This window comes from Podarcis bocagei (genome assembly GCF_964188305.1).
Source record: "Podarcis bocagei genome assembly, chromosome: 15".
In the NCBI taxonomy this organism is placed as follows: Eukaryota; Metazoa; Chordata; class Lepidosauria; order Squamata; family Lacertidae; genus Podarcis; species Podarcis bocagei.
In genome coordinates, this window is record NC_138141.1 from 39,909,914 (window position 1) to 39,935,311 (window position 25,398).

At 46.4% G+C, this 25,398-nt stretch overlaps 1 protein-coding gene and 1 long non-coding RNA gene across 3 annotated transcripts in view; both read right to left on the reverse strand.

Annotated features, from left to right (window-relative positions):
• Positions 1-920: 920 nt before the first annotated feature.
• On the reverse strand, positions 921-16,262 carry LOC308574904. Of its 2 annotated transcripts, XR_014002611.1 has the most exons (4): positions 15,645-16,262; positions 14,819-15,130; positions 9,591-9,702; positions 921-3,980 (listed from the first exon to the last, which is right to left on the reverse strand). It is a non-coding gene; the product is annotated as an uncharacterized lncRNA (long non-coding RNA). The 2 variants fall into 2 exon arrangements; XR_014002612.1 differs by lacking the exons at positions 14,819-15,130; positions 15,645-16,262 and adding an exon at positions 13,091-13,439.
• A 2,645-nt stretch (positions 16,263-18,907) lies between these two features.
• AATF (apoptosis antagonizing transcription factor) overlaps positions 18,908-25,398 on the reverse strand; it is a 64,130-nt gene continuing 57,639 nt past the window's right edge. The window contains exon 12 of the mRNA XM_081173263.1: positions 18,908-19,543. Within this exon, the coding sequence (XP_081029389.1) occupies positions 19,480-19,543 (64 nt within the window). The 3' untranslated portion in view covers positions 18,908-19,479. The remainder of the gene's footprint in view (positions 19,544-25,398) is intronic.

The window sequence follows — 25,398 nt, forward strand, 5'->3', positions numbered from 1 at the left end:
CCCCAAGCTTTTCATCTCGTGTACACTTTTTGTCCATTGTGTCGGTTACTTGACTTTTCCCAACCTTCCAGATGCAAAAGATCCAGTGTTTGTCAGTCGTATTTGGCAGTGGGGTGGTAGCGCCACCCCTAAAAGGGAGGCTCACAGCACCTCTCGCTGCTTCTGTTCTAAACTGGTTTAGACTCCTATCGTCTCTCTCCCTGCTGGTGGTGAGGTCATCCCCACTTCATGCACAAAGTTTAAATCATCGCCCTTTTTTCTCTCTGTGCACGATTGATTGGCCATCAGATGTTTCATTTCTGCGTTCATGCAATAAACCCAGGAAAGCCAGTCTGCAGGGCGGATAAAAAGCTCTGCAATGCTAAAATAGTCAGAAAACAGTGTTTATAAGAGGCTCCAGCCCTTGAGGGGAGAGGTTTCCCTTCGTTCTATTGGACTTAGAGAAATCTGAGGGCATTTCTGTTTCATATGAAAGTTATTTTGCAAGGTGACTGGGGCATGATCCCATCTGAAATCATTCTGCCTTTTGCAGCAGAACGAACAAGGGCCACCCCAGCTATATATCCCTTGTCCATAAAGTGTAGCACAGACTTCCCCAAGCTGGTGCCCTCAAGATGATTCTGACGATATCTCCCATCAGTCCCTGCATCACGTGCCTGTGCTACCTGAATTGAGCGTAACTTTCCTTACAGCCTGGCTCTACCATGAAGCTTTCATGGAGCACAGCGTCTTGCCATTCAGTAAGGAGCAGTCAACATGGTGCTGTTCAGATGTCCCTGGCCTCCACCTCCACATCAGCCTCAGACATCGTTCTTGGGTGTGGTGGAAGGTATAGTTCAGCAATGTGGGAGGGCACTGTGTTGGCCACCCCTGAAAGTAGGGGGCATGGACTTGAAGTTGAGTAAATCCCACAGGTGCCTTCAATTCCTTACATACTTTGCTGGCAGTGCTGTCAATTTGTAAGCTAGAAGTGGCACTTGCTTCTGTAAATCAACACTTGCGGCCTTGGTGGGTGGTGGTCCGGCTGGCTTGTGCCAGAGGACCTAACCTTGAACAGGTGGAGCAGAAAGGTAAAACTGAGCATCTCCTGCCCCATTGGGGTACAGGACACCCTTTTGTGTTGTCTCTTAAGACAGGGGGGAGGTAGGAAAAAATGCAGCCTTGCGGGGGTGGTAACTGGCCTGCATCTAAGCACTGCCGGCTGAGCAGCACTTTCACCAAGGCGCCAATTCAGGGAGCTACGCTAGCGCAATAGCAGGAATTCACCTGCACACCTGCGGCCTTGCTTTTTTGGAGGGTCAGGTTGCCCATTGGCAGCAGGGGGATGGAGCAGAATACATATGCTACGCTCGGTCAGGCTTGCCTTCCCTACAGCCACCAGCCTCTGCTGGATCAGTCCAGTGGCTCATCTGGGCCAGCATCCTGTTCTCACAGTGGCCAATGAGACGTCCCAATAGGAAGCCCCCAAGCAGGGTGTCTGGTGGCTAACAAAGGGCCCACACACACATACACCTCAAATCTTGTGTGGGTGAGGAGGAAATAAAATAAAAGCATGGAGAGTGAAGGAAACCACTCTCCATTTATCCCTCCCCCCTACGATCATGAGCGTACCTGGCTTTCGGGAAGGCAGTTGGGCTCTGGCAAGGTCCTAGAGCCCTCACACTCCTTCCCAAAGCTGGGCGAGCACTTCTTAGGCTTTGGGAAGGCGGTGGGAGGATTCTGGGACCCTGGCAGAGCCCTCACACCCCCTTCCCAAAAACCAGGTAAGCACCCCTCCACTTTATGGGGAGGGGCAGTTCCTGGCTTTCTGCGTTTCTGCATATACAGATGGACCTTTGGAAGCCAATCCTCGTGTAAGACGCAAGTGACCCGCAATGCTACACCACTGTTAAGAGGAGATGCTACTCACAGGCTGGTGGATCCAGGTGTTGAGCCTTCGATGACACTTCCAGATGGGATGACAGCCATTATTGCACCAGTTCACCAACTTGGGAGGGGGGGGGGCGTTTCATGAAGGGGAAACACAGCATTAAATGAGTCACCCCACCACCATGCAATAAAATAATACTTTGTGCAAAATCAGTTTTAAGTAATGCTGTGTTCTTTCCCCCTCATTACAAGGAATTAAATTAATACACATGTTCCAGCCAATTGCAAAAGGGGGTGGGGATCAAATTTTGTAAGGTGGGGACATGCTAGATATGGGTTGTCTTGGAAGCCCTGTGGCATGCCTCTTTGGACAGATGCCTGGATCCGGGGGAAGCCAGCTCCAATCCAAAAAAGGTCTGCAACCCCACTTACCTACGAGTAAGCCTCCTTGAATTCAATATATTTCCCTCCACAAAAATCCTATCCTGCCCTTCTTCCCAAAAGAGCAGAGGGGGGCAATCACCAAAGCATTAAAACAATTTTTAAAAAGCTATTAAAATAGCAAGTAATCGGAGACTTACTTCAGAGCGAGTCCCATTGAAAGGAAGAGCTGGCTACCACAACCTCAAGTCCCACTGCTTTCAGTTAAAGAAGCTTGCATACCCTGAAATGAAAGAGGGGATATGGGCATGACCCAGTACCACATAGACACACATCCAAGAGCCAAGGTTCTTGACCGCAATGCCCTCTGCCAAGCAGACATCCTGAGTGGGTTGCCTTGTAAGGGTCCCTAAGGCAGCTACAGGGTTATTGATAAAATATTGCAGTTCAGAAAATAATGGAAAGTGTCTGGAAAGGACAGCTGCTAAGGACTTTTAGCACTGTGCTTTGAACCCTATGGAAGGAGCTGGCTCCTAAGATTCCTGAAAAAAGAGACTTTCGACCTGCATTCTCATTACCTGCCTCTTGAGGATTCAATGCAGCTGGCACCAACTTGGGACCCTCCAGATGTTTTGGGCTACCATTCCCACTGGGAGTTAATTCAAAACATCTGGGGGCACCAGGCTGGCAAACACTGGTTTAGCGTCTTCCCTTTTTAAACAGCTTCTTGTTTGTGTCACTAAAGGAAACCTAAGCCTTGCCCAAATACTTTCCAGGACAGAGAACGTCAGCTGAGCGTAACTCTAGGATGTTAACTGTAGTAAGCGTGTGGCCACTTTTCTCTCTCTCTAAACGACACGTCAGAAAGGCCAAGGACTCGCTACCCAGCAAATCCCCACAACTGGTTCTGCACTGCCAGATGAGTCCCATTCCCCTGCAGCAATCACCCAAGATGGAGGGGTTAACTGTACTGATGCACATGCCACAAAAAAGAGCACCTTTGTGCTCTCTGCTCTGCAGCAACCAGCTTCAATAATCCAGTCTGGTGACGATGCCGTGGCCTTCAAGTCAGCCACCCACCGTGTCTTGGGATCCTTGCCTTGCACTGCCTCCAAAAAGAACTGCGGTGGAAACAGGAACTCTAACCCAATGGAGGATTATCAGCAAATGTTAATAAATGCATCATACCTGCCGCTGGCCACACAATGCTGACTGGGACCAGGGTGGGGGCAGATGGGCGAAGGTGAGAGCACATGCTCTGCCCCCCCCCCCATTTTCTGGAGAGAACAAAACATTTAAAACTGGGGTTGCCAACCTGCTGGGGCCAGCAAGCACACTGGAAATTTTGAGAAAGTGCCGTGAGCGCCAGTTACAAAATGGCTGCTGTGGTGGTGTGGCCTAACACAAAATGGATTATTTACTTTCGATGGGTAGCATATGAGGTACTGGCAGGCACACTGGTGTCGTGGTGAGGAGCCCTGATTTAAAAGATGCTGTTCTCATTAAGTCTGTAGCAGAAATACAGGCAGTGGAGGGGACAAGTGGAGAGAGAGCCCAGTTGAACCATCCGACAGAAGTATTAACTGATGTATGTCTTGGGACAACTTGTGGTGCTGATGTTTATTTCACTTACCTCAAGTTTCTTTTAATAAAAAAAATTCCAACCATCAGATTGCGTTGCGCTGTGAATTCCTTGACGCAGCTTCCGTGTTTTCAGAGTGCAGCAATTTCTGTCACAAAGCAGAAGCAAGAAATCGGGAATGCGTTAACTTCAGACTCTCATGCAACCTTTAACACCTGAGGCTCCCCCTCCAAGAAATCCGTCTCAGCATTTATGCCTCCCTCAGGAAAGATTGCAGCCAGAGGTGGATTTACAGTGGTACCTTGGTTCTCAAACGCCGTGGTATTCCAACAACTTGGAACCCAAACACTGCAAACCTGGAAATAAATGTTCCGGTTTGCGAACATTTTCCGGAAGCTGAACGTGCTCTGTTTTGAGTGTTACGCTTCCGATTTGAGTGCCACACTTCTGTTTTGAGTGTTACGCTGAGGTCTGTCTGTTTTTGCTATTTATTTTGTGTTTTTGTAGCTCTTTTTTGTTTTGTTTTTGTGACTGTGTGGAACCCGGTTCAGCTACTGATTGATTGATTGTGTGACTGCAGTACATTGTTTATTGCTTTCATTTTATGGATCAATGGTCTCATTAGATAGTAAAATTAATGTTAAATTGCTGTTTTAGGGATTGTTTTTAAAAGTCTGGAACGGATTAATCCATTTTGCATTACTTTCTATGGGAAAGTGCGCCTTAGTTTTGGAACCGACTTCCAGAACCAAGGTACCACTGAACTATGAAACTAATGAAGCTTAAGCTTCTGGGTCCCTAATTCCAGAGGAACTCCAGAAGCAACTTAACATTTTTGGGTGTAGTAGACCTAATTTGAGTAGCATTGAACTAAGTATGGATATTTCAACAATCCAAAAGTTTGAGTGTCAGTAGCACGAATGTTGTAAAGGTGTGGTGATCTGTCACGGAACAACCCCACTGAAGAAGATAACAGTGGTTACCCAGACCTTGTTACCAGTTGTGAACCCCCACGCCCAAATGTAGGTCTACCACTGATCACAACTACTCACAGTCAAGCGCTCCATCGTTCCAGGAAGAAGAAGAAGAGTTTGGATTTGATATCCCGCCTTTCACTCCCTTTAAGGAGTCTCAAAGCGGCTAACATTCTCCTTTCCCTTTCTCCCCCACAACAAACAGTCTGTGAGGTGAGTGGGGCTGAGAGACTTCAAAGAAGTGTGACTGGCCCAAGATCACCCAGCAGCTGCATGTGGAGGAGCGGAGACGCGAACCCGGTTCCCCAGATTATGAGACTACCGCTCTTAACCACTATACCACACTGGCTACACCACACTACACCACAATGGAAATGTACTCAGTGGTGCAATATGACTGCCAATACTGAGGTCTCTGGGAACCCAAACTTTTCATTTACACCAGGGTGTTTCCCCTCCAGATGTTGTCAAGACTCCAACACCTGACAGCCCCAGCCATCAGAGCCGATGGGGAGTTGGGAGCCCAGCTGCAGATTTACAAAAAAGGAAATGGCAAGTTATTAGTTCATGTGACGACAGATGAAACACTTTGGGGAAAGTACTGGTAAGAACAGAGACAGATTTTGGATCCCAGGCAGTAAGGACCTCTTCCAAGAAGAGCCTGACTGGATCACGGAGGCTAATCTAATCTGGCATTCTGTTCACAGACTGGCCAGCTAGATGCCTCTGGGGAGCCCATAAGGTGGGCCTGAGCACAACAGCCCCCCTCTCATTCACTAGTGACCTCCTCAAACAACTGGTATTCAGAGGTGCATTGCCACCAGATATGGTGGTTATTATGGACTAGTATCCACAGGCAGCCTTATCCTCTGTGAATTTGTCTAATACCCTTTAAAAGCCATCCACGAGAGCAGCGAGAGTGGAACAGGTTCCTGTAAGGAAATCGAGCCACTGCCCTTTAGAAATCTAGTCAGTCTGAGGTTATGCCAGAGCCCTTCACTTTGACATTCTAGTTTGCTATGGTTTTGTTTTAGTTTTGTTTTTAAGAAAAGCTTATAAAAATGCTTTTCTCTTAGAAATCGCAAAGCAGTTCATAATATACGTAAAAGCTATTAAGACCAATAAAACAACTATTAAAATGTGCAGAGAGTGACATCTTGTTTTTAACAACCCTGTTTGCTGTTTCTTGCAGACTAAAGTCATTGTGTGTGAGACGCTCACATGTAGCTTTATTTATTTGTTTTACCTGCCCAACCTACACAAAACAAGAAGTTCTGCATGCACTAACTTTCGGCTTTCTTTTTTTAAATTTAGCTTTGTGCTCAAAGGACTAGGGGCATTAAATGCAGAATGTACGTAAAAGTCGCAATATCCTGTACTGGATACTCCCCACGGTCACAGATGTGTTGGATCAAACAAAACTCACCTCTTAACATTCAGGGGGTGACGGTGGCACAATTTCATCCATTAAAACGGTTTTACAAATGCCCCCTCCTTCTCTCTCTCTCTCTCACACACACGGACATTTCTCCCCCACTGTTACTCAACTGAATTTAATTGCAGGTATAGCTAATGGAACAGCTTCTCCCCTACTAGGCATACAAAAAGGGATCCGTTTACTCCAAAACAGGCTCCTGCGAGATGTGTATTTTGAAACCCTACACATAATTTTAGATGAAATGGTGTTAAATCGTATCAAATTAGCACAACAGATTCAATTCTGTGTGTTTGCTCTCACAGAACCAATATAAGCATTTGGGGAGGAAGAATTCATACGTACATAACAGATATAGAGATATATGCATCTGTATCGTGTGTGCTTAAATACATTAATCGATTTAACAAACTTAATAAAAGGGTGGAGAGAGAGAGTACCCCTACTGAACCCTGGAAATGCATATTTAAACACTTTAGCCTAAAAAAAAAAATCTACATATTAAAAATGCCCGGAAGGGTTACCTCCAAAGCGGCAAAAGCTTTCAAAAGCTGGCAGATCAAAGTGCTATCATCTTTTAATTTAAACCTTTTGTTGCTTCAACGGTCTTAAGAGGGATGAAGAGAGAAAAGATCAAAATAAAAACTGAAACAAAAAAACCACGGCTTTGTAGCCACATATCTCTCCCCCCCCCATTCTCCTCCCATATTTCTCCCCCCTCCCTGCCCGCCCCCACAAACCTCCTTGTTCGAGTCCCTTCTCTCAATTTAGGCCGCAAAACAGGTCAGCTCCATTACCGAACAGCCTTCCCACAAATATTTAAAACAAATTGAATTGCACACCCAATACCCTTCACAATTACGGCAGCCACAATAACTAAATTAGCAATTCAACAAAATAATTGGAAATGCGATTCTCGCTATTCCGCCGCTTCCCCCCGGGCTTTTGCTGATCTGGGGGAGGGGGGGGGACTCCGCTTTACTAATTCAGAAGCTAATTAGAGCCACACTTGTAAATGAAGTTGTTTGTCTGAAAGTTGAAATTCTGTGTGGTTTTATTTTCGGGAGGGGGGAGGGACAGGGAGGGCGTATCATTTCTGCTACACTCACCTCCTGTTTTTTGTTTGTGTTTTTTTTAAAAAAAAAATCAGTGCCGGGTTATCTGTTGTCCTATTTTTTTTTATAAAAGCTAATTAACAGAGGTATCACATATGGCTAAAGAATTGAGATTCTGTTGGGAAATTCGGGATAGCTGTTAATTGATGGCTTTAAGGAGAAGCATTTGTAGGAAAGCCTGTTCTGTGGTTGCCCTTTTCTCGTAAAGGCAGTTTAGCCTCCCGCTCTGCATTCAGCCAAGACCTCCGGCACCAAGAAAAAGTGTGTCCTTGGGAGTTTCAGTCACTGGGATTTGGAGAGCGATTCTCCTACAGGCAGGCAAAGTGAACAGATTCTCTCGGAGTGATGAATCACTCTTTGGGAAGGGCCACAGCTCAGTGGCAGAGAATCTGCCTTGCCCACTAAAGGTCCCAAATTCAATCCCTGGCATCTCCAGATAGGACTGGGATTTTTTTTTCCTTCCTGAAATCCTGGAAAGCCGCTGTCACTCAGTGTGGGCTCTAGGGAGCTGGGTGGAATTAGACTCCGCCCCAGCCAGTAGGGCCAATGGCCAAGCACGATAGGGAACTGTAGAGAGCCTATCAGCACCCACAGGACACCAGATTCTCCACCGCCATTTTAATAGCAAGCATAGGAGGGGAAGATCCATGCGTTTCGTGTTAAAAACAACACCCTTTACTTTAGGTGACATTTAATAAATAATAATAATAATAATAATAATAATAATAATAATAATAATAATAAAGAATAATAATAATAATATAATAATAATAATAATAATAATAATAATAATAATAATAATAATAATAATAAAGAATAATAATAATTTATTTGTACCTTGTCCATCTGGCTGGCTTTCCCCAGCCACTCTGGGCAGCTTCCAACAAAGATTAAAAATACATTAAAATGTCACACATTAAAAACTTCCCTGAACAGGGCTGCCTTCAGATGTCTTCGAAAAGTCATATAGTTGTTGTTCTCTTTGACATCTGGTGGGAGGGCATTCCACAGGGTGGGTGCCACTACCAAGAAGGCCCTCTGCCTGGTTCCCTGTAACTTGGCTTCTCGCAGCGAGGGAACCGCCAGAAGCCCCTTGGCACTGGACCTTCTTCAGGTATACTGGGCCAAGGATGTCTAGGGCTTTAAAGGTCAGCACCAACACTTTGAATTGTGCTCGGAAAAGAAAGCGCCTTTTTGAAACTGTGAAGTACACACAAGTCTTGTGCCCACATAGGACTGCATCTTATTTTTCTCTCTCTCCTACACACAAGATGGAGAGAAATTAAGGTAAAAAAGGAAAGTAAAGGACCCCTGGACGGTTAAGTCCAGTCAAAGGCAACTATGGGGTGCAGCACTCATCTCACTTCCAGGCTGAGGGAGCTGGCACTTGTCCACAGTTTTCCCAGTCATGTGGCCAGCATGACTAAACCCCTTCTGGTACAACGGAATACCATGGAAACGTCGTTTACCTTCCTGCCGCAGCAGTACCTATTTATCTACTTGCACTGGCATGCTTTCCAACTACTAGGTTGGCAGGAGCAGGGACCGAGCAATGGGAGCTCACCCTGTTGCGGGGATTCAAACTGCTGACCTTCTGATCGGCAAAGCCCAAGAGGCTCAGTGGTTTGGACCACAACGCCAGAAATTAGTCACAGTCAGACAGCAAGACCTGCCACTGGAAGCAGAGCTGGTTAACTTCTGTGGCCGCCAAACCACACATTTTGGAGAGGGGGCTGGCGACAGGATCCAGGGCTGGGAGTTACATGAGCAAGCTCAGATCTCTGCTGTCTGCCCTGGAAACAGACCATTCCTGCCCCGCTACCGGTGGGGAGGATAAGAGAACCAACCTCAGCGGATGAAACCAGGTCGAGACCCAGCTGAAGCCTCCTTGCCTGCGTTCCCCAGGTATCGCACCACCCAGGTAAGGGGGGAAAGACTGAAAGCCTGCCAGGACTCTCCCCACCACCCTACCTTCCACTTATCTCTTTGAACAATATGAAACAAGCATTTTCCATGCTCGCCTTTTAATATGCCTGCAAAGAAACTCAGAAGCAACAGGAGGTAACTTTAAGAGACTTGTGTCAAACAGAGAAGCAGGCATCTCTCTCTCTCACACACACACACACACAACCTCATCGAACCACAGCAAGGAAAACCCTATGCCAAGAACAGGTGCCAAGCTAGCAAATTCCCCATTCTCAGCCACAATAATAGCAAGGATTTATAAACAATACCTGGGAGAGAGGGCTCCAAGCACAAAACAAGGATTCTTTCTGTAATCCTCTCAAGAAAGCCCATGCTGCAGGCTGAGGGACTGAGGCTGGCAGGCGGCTGCTTGCCTAAAGTCTAGGAAACAAGCATGGAAGAATGTCAATGCACCAGAAAAATGAGAGAGGAAGTGTGTTTCCCTTCCCCAACTTCTGTTATTTGCCTACGGGAGCCTAATGAGTTCAGGGCCAGATGAAATTTGGAATGAAAATCCCTTGGCCCAAATTGGGAGGATCTGTTCTATAGTAGTACTGGTTCCCCACCAGCATCCATTTCAATCTTAAACCTGCAAAGATGGACTTTAAGCGCTGTCAGGGTGGGGCCATTTTCACAGGGCTAGACCCCACATCACTCAGGACCCATGAGCTGGATGGAATTGGGAGCTTCACAGGTGCCTTCTGTTCCATGCTGACATTGTGTCCATTGTTCATTGATGGGCGATGCTAACAACAAAGGTCCGTATAGTTAAAGCCATGGTTTTCCCAGTAGTGATGTGTGGAAGTGAGAGCTGGACCATAAAGAAGGCTGATCGCCAAAGAATTGATGCTTTTGAATTATGGTGCTGGAGGAGACTCTTGAGAGTCCCATGGACTGCAAGAACATCAAACCTCTCCATTCTGAAGGAAATCAGCCCTGAGCGCTCACTGGAAGGACAGATCGTGAAGCTGAGGCTCCAATACTTTGGCCACCTCATGAGAAGAGAAGACTCCCTGGAAAAGACCCTGATGTTGGGAAAGATGGAGGGCACAAGGAGAAGGGGACGACAGAGGACGAGATGGTTGGACAGTGTTCTCGGAGCTACCAGCATGAGTTTGACCAAACTGCGGGAGGCAGTGGAAGACAGGAGTGCCTGGCGTGCTCTGGTCCATGGGGTCACGAAGAGTCGGACACGACTAAACAACAACAAACAACAACAACAACAACTGCAGAACTCACAGGGACCACGAGGGTCATCTGGTCCAACCCCCCTGCAATGCAGGAAACTTCTGCCCAGCGTGCGGCTCAATTGTAGCTCAATACTGTCCTCACTGACTGGCAGCAGCTCTCCAGGGTTTTTGGAAAGCCCTGCTTGGAGATGTCAGGGACTGAACTCGGAATCACTGAGCTATGGCCTTGGCTTATTCTGTTAAAAGCTAGGAATCTTCCCCCTGCCCCCACATTTTTGAAGTTCCCCACTTCTAAGCTATTTTGTGCGTTTTTTTGTGCTGTGAATCGCCCTGACATCTATGAGTCTAGGGCGCTATACAGGGGTACCTCAGGTTAAGAACTTAATTCGTTCTGGAGGTCCGTTCTTAACCTGAAACTGTTCTTAACCTGAAGCACCACTTTGGCTAATGGGGCCTCCCGCTGCCGCCGCTGCACAATTTCTGTTCTCATCCTGAAGCAAAGTTCTTAACCCGAGGTACTATTTCTGGGTTAGCGGAGTCTGTTACCTGAAACATCTGTAACCTGAAACATCTGTACCGCTGTACATTTAATTAATTAATTAATTAATTAATTAATTAATATCCTCATCTGATAAGTTTCACACATGTGGAGAGGCCCCACTCTCATCTCAACACCTTTTATCATTCAATGGCTCACAACTGAACAGGGGGAAAACAAAAACCTTTGTGCTTCAGAGATGCCTGATGATAGCAGGGCTTGCCTTGAGCCTTTATTGTTTTATTCTTTTGTAATCCACTTTGAAGCTTTTTTTTTATACAATCAAGTGGCCTGTGGATTCCATGAAAATAAATAATAACTATGCCCCATAATTTCCTTAAGAGAAAAAGCTAAAAGAGGGGACAGAGGAACAAAATGAAAGCAACAACTTTAAAACAAAGATTATTCTTTTTTAAAAAAACTAAAAAAAAAAAAAACAAATGGTAAATCACTGCAGCCATTTCCAAAGGATAAAAAAACACCCATATATGGCAGACTGGAGATCTGAGGCTGTGAGGCAGCTGTTTGGTTAAGGCTAAGGAAACAAACACAGAAGAGTGCTCACATGGCACCATACTGACATCAAGGCCGGGGCCAGGCAAGTCTTCCTGGGAAGCGGCATTCCACCGTTGGGGTGTCACCACCAAGCAGGCCCTACCTGGGGTTACCACCCTCTTGCTGCACCTCAAACGACACCCTTTTCACGGGGGGGGGGGGAATGGGGTGCTGGGGACCGACCCTAAGCCCTTCTGGGTGCAAAAGCACCTCCTCTATCGCTGAGCCCTCCAGTTTTAACACAGAGTGGTGGCCTTGCTTATTAAACGGGTTGTTATTTCATCTGTCCTTCAATATCTCCAAAAGGCACCTAAGCAAAGATGGTGATAATATGCAAATGTCTTTAAATTTAAATTGATTCATTAAAATCAATGCACTGGTTAAAAAGAAGGGCAATTAATCAGCTAAAATTCTTTAATTGGTTGACAGCTCTACTTCATTATCCACTGTGTATAACCAGTGATTATAGATATAGATTGTATGTCTGTGTGTGATATTGCTGAAAACACACACACACAGACACACACAACCTGCCAAAACACAGAAAAATCCCGAGAGAGTGTGTGTGTACACACACACGTACGCACACACACACACAGAGAGAGAGAGAAATTCTAAACCATTACAGTACTGAGTATTTGTGTGTTTTAATATCCATTTCAAACACCAGATGAACACATATTTCTCATTGGCATATATATATAGAGAGAGAGAGATGATGATGATGATGATGGTGATGATGATGCATTAGAGATAATCTAGAGGAAGGGGTCCCAGCGGTCATCTAGTCTGAACCCTGGCTCCATGCTGGGTTCACAAATGCAAGATGCAACTAACACGTCCCTTGCCCCCCTCTCTTCCAATCTATAAGCAGTGATGTAACCCTGAGAGGGATTCAGCAGAAGACCCGTTGCTTAACCAATTAGCAAACACAGGCTCATAGGACTAAGTCAAACCCACTGGCCCATCTAGCTCAGTACTGTCAACACAGACTGGCAACAGTTCTCCCAATGTTTGAGACTGGAGTCTCTCCCAGCCCTAGCCTGGTGAGGCTGGCGATTGAATCTGGGACCTTCTGCATGCAAAGCAGATGCTGTAGGCATAGAGCTACAGTTCTCCACACCACTGCAGATTCATAGAATTGTACGAGTTTGAAGGCACCCCGAGGGTCATCCAGTCCAACCCCTGCAATGCAGGGGACTCAACTAAAGCATCCGTGAGAGATGGTCATCGACCCGCTGCTTGAAAACCTGCAAGGAAGGAGAGTCCACCACCTCCCAAGGGAGACCGCTCCATTGTTGAACAGCTCTTATGGTCAGAAAGTTCTTCCTGATGTTCAGCCAGAATCTCCTTTCTTGTAGCTTGAAGCCACTGGTTTGAGTCCTACTCTATGGCGTTTGAGAAAACAAGCTTGCTCCATCTTCCATCTATTTGAAGATGGCTATCACATCTGCTCTCAGTCTCTTCTTTTCCAGGCTAAACATACCTGTTATGTCGGAGATGTCGTTGGGCTGGGCTTCCAACAGCCCCAGTTGGGGGTCAAGGATGATTGGAGTTTTGCCTGGCAACATCCTGCAGGCCGCAGACTTCCCAGCCCTGAGTTTGGTTATTATAAGAGAAAAGAGAAGAATATGGGTGTGACACAGTCCACACTGCAATCAACAGGCTTGGGGGTTATTTTGTTTGTTTGTTTGTTTGTTTGTTTGTTTATTCAATTTAAATGCTGCCCTTCATTGTTTGCAAGATGGCACAGGGAAGAGATTCCAAAAGCCTTCACTTGAAAACATGGTCCTACTCCTGAGGTCTGCCTGACTTGGCAGAAGAGAAGATGCTTGGCAGGGGGTTGGACTCGATGGCCCTTGTGGTCTCTTCCAACTCTATGATTCTATGATTCTAAGATGCGAGGCTGGGAGACAGTATTAAAAGAGGTGGTCTTAAAAACCGGGTGTTTTGTAAACAATAGGAAGAGTTAAGGAGGAATTGTGTCTCGAATTAAATTTGATAAATAAAACCATTCATCGGCCCCAGCTACTGGAACTTTGGGAAATGAACACTGACGTGTCTTCCTGGGTTCTAATAATAATAATAAAAAAAATAAATTTTATTTATATCCCGCCCTCCCCAGCCGAAGCCGGGCTCAGGGCGGCTAACAACAATCAAATAATCAGTCAAATAGACACACAATCTAAAAATATTTCATTATAAAAATTAATTAAATCAAATCGATGGCAACCAATTAAACAAAATTCTGTGCAGGTTGCCAGAGGAGGGAGTCAGGCTGCGCCCTGACCAAAGGCCTGGCGGAACAACTCTGTCTTGCAGGCCCTGCGGAAAGATGTCTGGGCCCTAGTCTCTTGTGACAGAGCATTCCACCAGATTGGAGCCGCAGCCGAGAAGGCCCTGGCTCTAGTTGAGGCCAGCCTAACCTCTCTGAGGCCTGGGACCTTGAGGAAGCTGTTGTTATTTCCTAAAACCCAGGGAGACAGGATGATGTTGTTGATATGCCTCCCATCTGGTCGGGTTCCCCAGCCACTCTGGGCTGCTTCCAACAAATTACAAACATTAAGCACAGTAAAACATCAAACATTAAAAACTACCCATATTCAGAAAGCTGGTCTACCTTTCTCAGGTGCTGTCTACACTGAGTGGCAGAAGATTTTAGATGGGGACAATTCCCAGTCTTACCTGGAGATGGAACCTGAGACCTTCTGCATACAAACAAAGTGCTCAACGACTGATCTTTGGTGCTCTCCTGCCATTAGTCGACACCATTTTGCATCATGTGCTTCTCTCTTCTCCTCGTCCAACAGTACCCATCTAAAGTCTCACGTCCAACCCCAAAACAGCTGGCTGCAACCTAATTTCACACCCCAGTTCTTAGCTTTACCACTTATAGTTTTAGCAAAAGGATAGACCATGACTCTCAAAACTTTCCCCAGGGTTGGGGGGCCATGCAACTAAATCCAAGAATAGAAATATGACAAACTCTGAAGGGGTCCACAGAATTGTTGTTGTTGTTTTAAAATAAGTTTATGCCAGGCAAATTTTGACTCTTCGGAAAGCTGGAGAAAATGGGAGGCAGTGGAAGGGGGGGGGAGCGGGCAAAAATCAATGTCCTTCTCTAAGATCTACAGCTCTGGCTTTGCTGCAAATGCACATAAAGATTTATTCATCCATGCTACATACATTTTCTAAGACAAAAGTCAATACTCACCTTGACACAGATACTTTCTGCACCCTAGAGGGGGCGGGGTGGGAAAAAATCTTCGATTTTCTGATGGGGATAACTGTCCTCGTTCCGCCACTTGGAGAACCCACGTTAAGATAGAATTCACACTGTCATTTCATTTCCTGAAAGCAGCTTCTTGAAACAAGCGCACACAATTTTTATTTTTATTTTAAATTTAGGGTTAGCATCTGGGGCCGAGGGTATCTCTATAGGAGCAAAATCCAGCTCTGTCAATATGCCACCTTTCTTCACATTAAAAAAACAAACAAAAACTAGCAAAGTTTCTAGTCCATATGCCTGTAAAAAAAGAAAGAAGGGGGTGTTCTGTTTTAGCTCAAGTCACAGCTAGAATTACAGAAAAAAACTGAGCTTCACTGCATCGGAGTGGCCACACAGCAGAAATGGAGGGGGGAAGTTCTAATTATTATTTTTAAAGAATGGTGGCGCCGCCAGGTGGGGGCAGACACCCAGAGCCCCACACAGCAGAATGAGCAGGAGGGGGCCCTGAATCCAGCAGGGCTGGCTTACCATGGTTTGAAGTGAAGTAAAGTGATTAATATACCTTACCATCTAAAGAACTGTTCTGGCCTAAGTCTAAAATTGCCTGAGTGCACCACTGTCCCAAAGGCTCAAGGCAGACAGAAACAGTTAAAGCTGCAAAACATGCAACAGAACCCACAATTTTAAAATACCAACCTGTCCCAGGTTCCGCTCGGCTTCCAAAAACAAACTCGTCACCTCACAAAAATTGCTAAGGAAGCAGCAAAGGCCCCTTTCTAAACAACAAGTGGGAGAGTGGACACCTTCCTACCTTCTTGCCTTTTCTGAATCTTGTCAAAGCATCACTTTCACACAGGCCTGTCCAAAGCTACAAGGCAGGCAATGCAACTTATCAAATCTCTGTTGAAATGAAGGATAGTTAATTGTTTCGGTGTTTAGCAGCTAGAGAGAAAATCAAAGGGTCTTTTAACTGGCCAGCAGCTTCATTTTCAAGCTTCCCTCTACTGCCTTTTTTTATATATATACAATCAAGAGGACTAGAAACCCTTCCCTCCCTTTTAAACGAGAAACTCCTCCTTTGTTCACTATGGCTCAAACGGAATTCCTCAAGCTTCAGGGATGTGGATGAGTATCAGGAAGGGCAGAATGGTGATGAGGTTGGAACTAGCTGGTACATGGGCAGGCAACCTAAGGCCCGGGGGCCGGATCCGGCCCAATCACCTTCTAAATCTGGCCCACAGACAGTCCAAGAATCAGCGTGTTTTTACATGAGTAGAAAATGTGTGCTTTTATTTAAAATGCATCTCTGGGTTATTTGTGGGGCATAGGAATTCGTTCGTTTTTCCCCCTTCAAAATATAGTCCAGCCCCCCACAAGGTCTGAGGGACAGTGGACCGGCCCCCTGCTGAAAAAGTTTGCTGACCCCTGAGCTGGTAGATATAAGTTCTATCCAATTAGATTTCAGCTGCTCCTCAATAAACACAAGGTTATGTCATCACACTGTTTACATTCCCTCTCAAGCTGGGTTGCTGCCATTGCTGACCAACATTTCATCTTGGTGGTTTCTCCTAAGCTATGGATGCCCTTGCCAAGGGACACTAGCTCCATCCTCAGTGACTTTCCACCGGCAGGCAAAGACATTTTGGCCCCAAAGCTGACACATAACTCATCTGGGTTCATGCAGAACACTCAACAATGCTTTGCTTTAAATTGTGGTTTGCGGAGTCAACTACGAGTTGTCCCACAGATGTTTGAACAAACTGTGGCTTGTTTCTCCAGAGCTCGGTTTGTTTTCCAGGTGAGCTTAACTCGTGCTTTCGTAAGCTTGTAGACAGATGCCTACAAAAAAATGTCTGAGGCCAACCAACAGAAGACTGGTGGCCAAACAAAACCATGGGTTATGTACCGGTTTCACAGGGGATACCAAACCACAGTTAAAACCAACCAAGTTTTGTAAGCCAATATGGCTTCAGAACATGGTTTCCTGAAAGCAAACCAACTCTAGTTCAGCAGATCAGCTGGGTTCACACGAAACACTAAATCACAATTTCAAAAAACCATGGTTCCAACCAGGCCATTGTTGTTGAAATTGGTGTTTGCTGGTAGTTTTTAGCCATGTCTTACCTGTCTTCATTTTAGGCTTAAAAAACAAAACAAAAATCAAATAAAAAATACAGAAGTACCGGAATACTGTCAGCCGCCATCAACACCGTTTGGTGGGAAGGAGGTGTATACCGCCTCAAGAACTCTAGCGAAGAAATGGCGGAGAAATGTTTAAAAATAAAATACATTCAGCAGCTAAAATGAACCGTGAACAGAAATGAGCCCCACTACATTTCAGGTTGCGCTGGACCTCTAAGGCACTGGTTGAGAGCCCCCCTTGAAGAAAAAGCCAGCACTGGTTCCTTCAATGCTGGCGTTTAAGAGGGCCAGAGCAGCTCTGCTGGATCAAAGGCCCATCTAGTCTGGAATCCTCTTCTCAGCGGTCAAACAAGGAGCTTGGAAGCAGGACATGAACTGGCATTTGGAGGCAGAACACAGCCATCGTGGGGAGAAACGGATAGCCTTTATCCTTCATGAAATTGTCCAAGACCTCTAAGCTCATGGCTACTTCTTGTGGGAGGGAGTTCCACAGGTGTGCCTATGTGCTGCGTTAAGGACTTCCTTCGGTCTGCACTGACTCTTCCAACACTCCGCTCCGCTGGATGCCCCCGAGTGCTGGTATTCTACGAGAGGCAGAAAAATCCAACCAAATCCCCATTTATTTCGTCTTCTCTTAAACTGTTTTGCCCCGCCCCCCTAAATCGTTCAAAAAAACGTTGAGTGTTGCTGCCGGACTGCAAAAGGCTTTAAACGGCTTGTGCTAAAATGACTGCATTACATTAGAACGGGACAACATTGTGTTATTCTTTATTTTTTTACTTTCTTTATGGATAAACTTTTAATTTTTATTGTATGCCCTTAGAGGTTTCCTTGCAATCAAGCGGCATATATATACCTTTCATTAAACAAAATAAACAAATAGTTGCTTTGTCTTTTGTACGTTGGGGGGGGGCGGTTTCACCCTTTAAAAGAAAAAAAAGGCAGCCTAGAAACATTTTGAATAAATAAATGAGGTGGCCAGCTCTGTAAAGCTGTTTTATTCAGTTTTAAGGATGGGGGGGGGGGGGTTGCAGAGGAGACACCTCAGGCAATCAATACAGGTAACATACATATGCACATGATACTTATGCAAGATAATCTCCATTGGAGATTGATCACAGCAGGCTAATAAATCCACTTTATAGGGATTTAATTTCCAGCTTTTTTGACCTTCTGAATAAAAACAAGTGAATCATCTTCTCTCTGTAGAGGTTAGTCCCGGTGTAAATCTAACAAAGAGCATCTCTCAACTGGGGGAGGGGCAGAAGAGGCAATCCACAAATCCCCCATCAGCAAAAATACTTTAGGGGAGTGCTTTAAAGGTAAAGGGACCCCTGACCATTAGGTCCAGTCGTGACCAACTCTGGGGTTGCGGCGCTCATCTCGCTTTACTGGCCGAGGAAGTCACGGGGATTCGAACCACCGACCTCCTGATCGGCAAGCCCTAGGCTCTGTGGTTTAACCCACAGCACCACCCGCGTCCTTTACTTTAGGGAAGAACAAAACACCCAAAGCATTCTATTAGTTGCTTTCCACTTTTGGTCTCCTTGGAAGCCACCACTCAGATGATGGGCCACACATATTTAAGAACAGACCTCCCGAGAGTTTAGGACAACCTAATTCCCAACCTGGTTGCCCTCCAGAAGTTTTGGACTACGATTCCCATCAGCTTCAGCTGCTCTGGCAAGGCAAGGCAGCAAGGTAGTTATGGGAAGAGAGAGAGGGTAGTTTAGGGCATGACCATAAGCAACTATTCTGGTGTTCTAGTTCCTTCATTCCCACTTTAAAACTACGTCTCCTTAGAACGGAGATGATTGGATAGTTACAGCCATCAAGTTTCGCTCAAGGGCATGTCACTAACAAAAATGGTTGTGATGTACCCTCTGTTAATCTTTTCCCCAGGAACACAAACATGGTTGTGACACACAGACACACACACACACTGTTCTTTAATTCTGATTTCATTCCACAGGGTCTCTGACCACCATCAAGGACTTCAAGAACACAAGATGCTACAAAGGTCCCCTATGAAGTGTCCTTCGTACAGAGAACCAGGGTGCGATGGTTTGCTTTCATCCAGATTTGACCAGAGATGGCTACCGTGAAACTCTGAAGTTCTTCTCACTCTTCCAGATTGTTCATGGGCCCTTAAAGTGGCTGGTTTCACGCCCTCGACGTACTTGGGGGAAAAGCAGAGTTTGGCAGAGCAGTTGCCCAACGCTTCCAAGACGCACTTCAACGTGTGAGCCCACCTTCACTGAGGTCGTCGTGCCTTGGGTGAGCCTTGAGGTGGGCTTCCAGGAGCATTCCGACTCCAAGGAAGTGGAGATACTTCTCAGCTGCATCAAGTATGGTGGGTGCTCCTGGTTATGCTCAAGAGAAGACATCTCCATCGACAGGGGAGGAAGGGAGCAGGAGAAGTTGCAGAGCGATGGATAGTGTCCGAATGTGGTGGGCGTTCCCCTCTCCAAGGTCCAGAGCTTGTGGCAGCACAACACCCACCGCTAAGCGTGATCGCCTCCTTCGAGATGTGGCCGTTTGCCAAAGAGGGACCGATAAAGTTCCGTTCTGGGTGGGAGAGGAGGGGGAGAGAGAGAAAGAGAACAGAAAAGCGCAGCCGTTTTATTCGATTTCATTTGCCAGCTTTGAACACGAGCCCACAGCCCTTTGGAGACTGGGGGCACCTTTGAAAATGGCAAGTGACCAAGAAAACCCTACTTTTCAAGCAACAACACTTCCGCTTATGTCAGCGCCACCAAGCAACAAAACAGGCTAATGGAAGATCCAAAATCCCCTGCTAGAAGCAGCCAGCAGTTATAAGCACAAACATACAACTCAATGGACCCCAGGCGCTCTCTGAAACGTGGCTCCGTCCGCCTACACCAGTGGTTCTCAAAGGATGGCGTGCGCCACACTGTTGCGGGAGGAGAAAATGGCAAGCGTGGCAGGAAGATCCAAGGACAAAGAAACATTTGAACATTTCCATGTTGTACAGTACAGTACAGTATAGCATGAAGCTGAATTGTTTAACCTTCCTGGGTGTCCCATGGTCATATTATAAAGTACAGTGGTACCTTGGAAGTCGAAAACATTCAGAAACCAAAGTGCGGCTTCTGATTGGCTGCAGGAAGCTCCTGCAGCCAAACAGAAGCCGCAGAAGCCCCGTCGGACATCCGGCTTCCAAAAATCATTCGAAAACTGGAACAGTCACTTCCGGGTTTCAATCGTTCGGGAGCCAATTTGTTCAGAAGCCAAGGCGTTTGGGATCCAAGGTACGACTGTAGTTGTTTACCATGTTATAATTCAAGGAATCAAGGAATTGTAAATTTGGAAGGGACCCAGAGGGTCATCTGCTCCAGGACACACCCACACACCCGCAATGCACGAATCTCAGCTAAAGCATCCATGAGAGATGGCCATGTTTCTCTTCGCTTTCCAATGTTATTTCTTATCAATTAAACACTCAGTGTGGCACGAGCAAATTTTTGTTCTGAAAGGGTGGTCCAGGGAGGAAAAGTCAAAGAACCACTGACCTACACAATAGTGGCTGGGGCTCAGTGGGGCTCGGAGCCCAACCGTCGCTGGACCCACAGAGTCAATGACAAGCAGAGCTGGAGGCAAAGAATTCTAGTTTTGACTCCCTCCTCCTCCTCCTCCGTGTTGAGCTCTGGGGCTAAGGAGGAGGAGGAGGAAGCTGGAAGCCAGGGCCACCCCCTAGACTCACTGCAAGTAAGGAGACATGGAGATGAAAAGCCACACTCAAGGCTGGTGGTGTCAGAGCCCCATTCACCCTAATGGGCCAGACCCATTCCCTAAAAACTAGCAAGTCACAATATTAGCCTCCCAGGAAACCAAGTTCTGTAACTTTGGTGACACTGCTGGGAAGGCAACACTGACGGGAACATGGAGATCAAACACCAAGCAATCATCTTCTGAAGATGACCTGAACCTGCAGGCAAGAGGGACACAGGAAGGGAATGAGTCTGTTCCTGGGGATGGACACAGAGCATGAGCCCCCGGTGCAAGGACACCCCTGTTTGGAGGGGGGTCTCCACGTTCTGCACCAGCTGAACAGCTTTCAAGGGCCGCCCCAGGAGGAGAGTGCCGCAGGGGTCTAGTTCTGAGGTGACACGAGGGTTAAGGGAAAGGAGGGGCAAGAAAGAGGGGGAGAAAGCAACTTTTCAAGGTCAATTTAGAAGAAGCAAGCGGCGGCCATCATCCACGGCTTCAAATGAAAAGGCTGCGAGATAATTAAAAATGCATTCGGCAATCTTTATTAATAAACACGAGGGCTGGGGAGACCTTGTGTAGTGCCACTCTCGCACGGCACAGAAATATGTAAATACTGCGCCAGGGCTAGATTCCATCTCTCTGGGGAATGAGGTTTTTCTTCCCCCTATAAGTTTGCCCTTTCCATACAAGGCTTTTCAAGGAAGAGAACAAGATTGAATATTTTAATAGGATGTATGAGACCGCGGTGGTGTAAGGAGGATTCAATCAGGGAGGCTGCGTGGGACTATAATTTAGTTTTCATATATGTTGTTCTTTTTTTCCTTGAGGTTGACACAGAACCGGAGGGGGAAGGAAGGGGGAATGAAAACAGCCCAGCAACAAAAGACTCAAATTAATAGGGCCCACTATCAACAGTGGTGTTGATAACAGGAACAGGACGGCTTTTGTCAAACACACACACAGACAAAATTAGGCTATGATGCATTTTTATGATTCATAAATAAATATACTTATAAGTATATAAATATACTTATAAATAAATAAAAATATAAGTTCATATATTTGAAACCTGCAACGACAGAAAGGTTTGGCTAAGGAACAGCCAAAAGTATCTATATTTGTATATTATGTGTATAGATATGTGTGTGTATGGTATATATATGTATATTCAGAATTAGTGTATTTTAACACGACCACCATCAAGCTCAGAAATCCTGTATCTTTACACACGGTCAAGTAGCTAGTCCTCATGGCTGGATTAAACGAGGGTGAGAAAACTTGTTACGGTCAGATGCTACGAAGTAAATAACACTTTCCAAACACACTCGGCTGAGAAGTTTTCAAATCTCTGCTGCTCAGCAAGTGAGACAACCAAAAGAGATTCCAGGATACCTGGAGAGTCGCAGCCACAAGGACAAGACACCAAATCTCAAACACTTGTGTACCTAAAATGCTTATGGAGTTGTGTATCTAGATCAGTGCTTCCCAAACTCGAGTCTCTCCAGCTGTTTTTGCACTCCAGTTCCCATCATCCCTGACCACTGGTCCTGCTAGCTAGGGATCATGGGAGTTGTAGGCCAAAAACATCTGGAGGGCCGAGGTTGAGGAAGCCTGGGCTACTGTGTGGGCTATCAATACGAAGTTGGACAGGCCAATGGTCTCCAATGGTCTAAGCCAGCTTCCTATGTTCCTATTAGCTCAGACGATGAGGACTAGAATTTTTACTTATCATTTTATTTTTAGCAGAAGAGCTGAAGCTCGGGGGTAGAACACCTACTTCCAGCTTCTCCAGGTAGGGCTGGGAATTGAAGAGCCACTGCCGGTCAGCGCTGGCACTCCTGAGCTTGATGGCATCTTCCTGCTCCACTAGCTTTCGATTTACCCGTAGGAGAGCAGCTTTCCGCACAGCCCCGACTCCTTAAGGTCAAGCACATGGCGAAATGCTGCCTCTCTAACGTTCCTTGTCTCCGTACGACTCGAGAGGCCATTTCTATTAATAGTCAGACCAGAAGCCAGAGAGAGGAAGAGCATCAATCTGGGCCGGCTGGACAGTTTGCCCGAAAGGCTCTGCGGAAAACACGGAGGGCGTTCAAATTAGCCGAGCGCCGAGGAGTGGCCCATCTAGCGAGTAATTAATAGCGCTCGCTCCCAAGGTAAGAGCGTGCAGGAGGGTGTGGGGTCGAAACAGGGGTCTCCCCTGAATTAAAGTTTAACTTACCCTTTATTGCAACCTACAAAAATCAAGTAATGAGCAGTAACATTTTTATTTCTGTTAAACTGTCATTTTAGGCTGAGCTGGGGATAATTACCTATTTCTACCGCAGTAAGGTTTTATCACCCTTAGTGAGGCATTTTCTAATTTAATATTTTTACTATATTATCATAAAACCTTGCTTTGGAGCAGGGATGGAGTGGGGAGGGGGGGAGTGATCATGGGCCATTTGCCATAAAACACGCGAGTACCTTAGCTTTATTATTTGTGTATTTCGTTAGAAAGGGAGCGGGATTTTTTTTGGGGGGGGGGATGCAGGGTGCCAGCTAGATGCACTTTGGGTGCAGCTGGAATTCTGCACCTCTCCCACAGATAGAAACCCGTCCCCTATAAAAGTCAAAAGGGAAACTGATAGGAGGTAGAACGAGATCAAATCTGAGAATGAGGTCGGGGAGACTGTAAATATTATGCGCTGTAATTAGGATATTTGCATAAGAAAGAAACGCCACCCTGATTTAGGAAAAAGAATCGGTGCAGGTGGGTCAGCGCATGCCCATCCCGCTTAAATTGGGGGGGGGGGGGGTTCTTGGTGTAGAAGGGAAACAGGTGCCCCCAGTTGTAGCAGCACAGGAAGTTGCCTCATGCAGTCAGCACAGCACTGTCAACACTGACCAGCAGCAGCCCTCCAAGATTTCAGACCGGGGGACTTTTGCAGCCCGACCTGGATGTGCCGAGGTTTGATCCTGGGGCCTTCTGCGTAAAGGTAAAGGACCCCTGAATGATTAAGTCCAGTCAAAGGCGACTATGGGGTGCTGCGCTCATCTCACTTTACAGGCCGAGGGAGCCGGTGTTTGTCCACAGACAGCTTTCCGGGTCATGTGGCCAGCAGGACTAAACCGCTTCAGAGCGCACAGAAACGCTGTTTCCCTGCCCATCGCAGCGGTACCTATGTATCTACTTGCACTGGCGTGCTTTTGAAATGCTAGGTTGGCAGGAGCAGGAACCGAGCAATGGGAGCTCACTGCGTTGTGCAGAGTCGAACAGCCGACCTTCCCAATTGGCAAGCCCAAGAGGCTCAGTGGTTTAGACCACAGCGCCACCAGAGTCCTTCTGCATGCAAGGGCGTTGTTATAATAAGCGACGGCCCTTCCCAAATGGATGGTTAGTCCGCAGCATAGATACACAGGAGTTAGCTTTATATGGAGTCAGGTTGTTGGTGCATCTAGCTTGCTATGGTACACAGAGAGTGGCCGTGGATTTTCCAGGATTTTCAGACAAGGGGATATTCCCTGTCCTACCTGGAGATGCTGAGGACTGAACATGGGACCTTCTGCTTACAAAGGGTTCTGAATGCAAAGCGCAAACAGCAACAACTCTCCCCACTTGCGATTCCCAGGAGCTGGTGCAAAGCAACTCTGCTAAATCTGCATGACTTATGCAGGTCACAGAATTCAGGGTACTCTCCTCCCCGCTCCTGATATGGGATTTTGAGGTCATGCAACTCCAAACGCAGGGTGAGCTTGGAGCTTTCTGTGTGCCCATATGCCAATGAGAGCAAAACCAAGGGCCGGTGATGGTTTGATCCCCAAAGGGAACAGGGCAAAGTGTTGCAGAAGTGAACCATTCCGTGGTTTTAAAAATAACTATCAAAACAAGGCCAAATGCAGCTGCGTTTATTTTAAGCCGCCCACATTCTCAGTATCTCCAATGGCATTATAAAAAAAGGAGAGAGTGAGCACTAGGGGGCAATCTCACCCTCGTTTAACCGCCAAAACTTCAGGAAAAGGGCATGCACACACAATATAGAAACCACACCAGCAAATGTGGGCGATAACAAGTATACCAGGCCATAGCTATACCAGTAGCTAGCCTGCAGCAGTTTCTCTTTCTCCCTGGGTCAGGATCAGGGGCTCTCCAACAACACCCACTTTTAGACCCCCAACCCCCCCTTCTCTTAGGCTGCATTTACATGGTGGTTTGTTCTATTTAACGTCATGGTGGTTTATTCTATTTAATTTCCCAAACGGTCAATTTCCACACTATCTTTCACACAACGAGTGCAAGCTTAGCACTCATTTCCATATTGTTTGCAAACGGGATTTTTCCTGGAAGGAAAGTAACACGGAAACGAGCACAAAACTTGCACGATATTCCACTATGGTTCCAGGAAGTGGCTTCTATGCGGAACTTAACAGGGGAAAGACGTTAAAATGAAATAAATGGCATGGAATCCCGAAGGGTGACCTCCAACAGGTCTCTTCCTGAGATAAGATCGAGATTTACAAGGATTTCAGACAGGCAGCAATGGTGGGAAATGTAGGGGGAGGAAAAGGGGTTCTTCATACCCAGCTGTACAAATGATGGCGTGGGTGGAATGCTCTTAATCCAGCCTCCAGCATCCCTTTTGGGTGGGTTCACTGTGGCTACAACTACCCTATACATTTAAAGTACCATTATAGCACTTTAAACAGTCATGGCT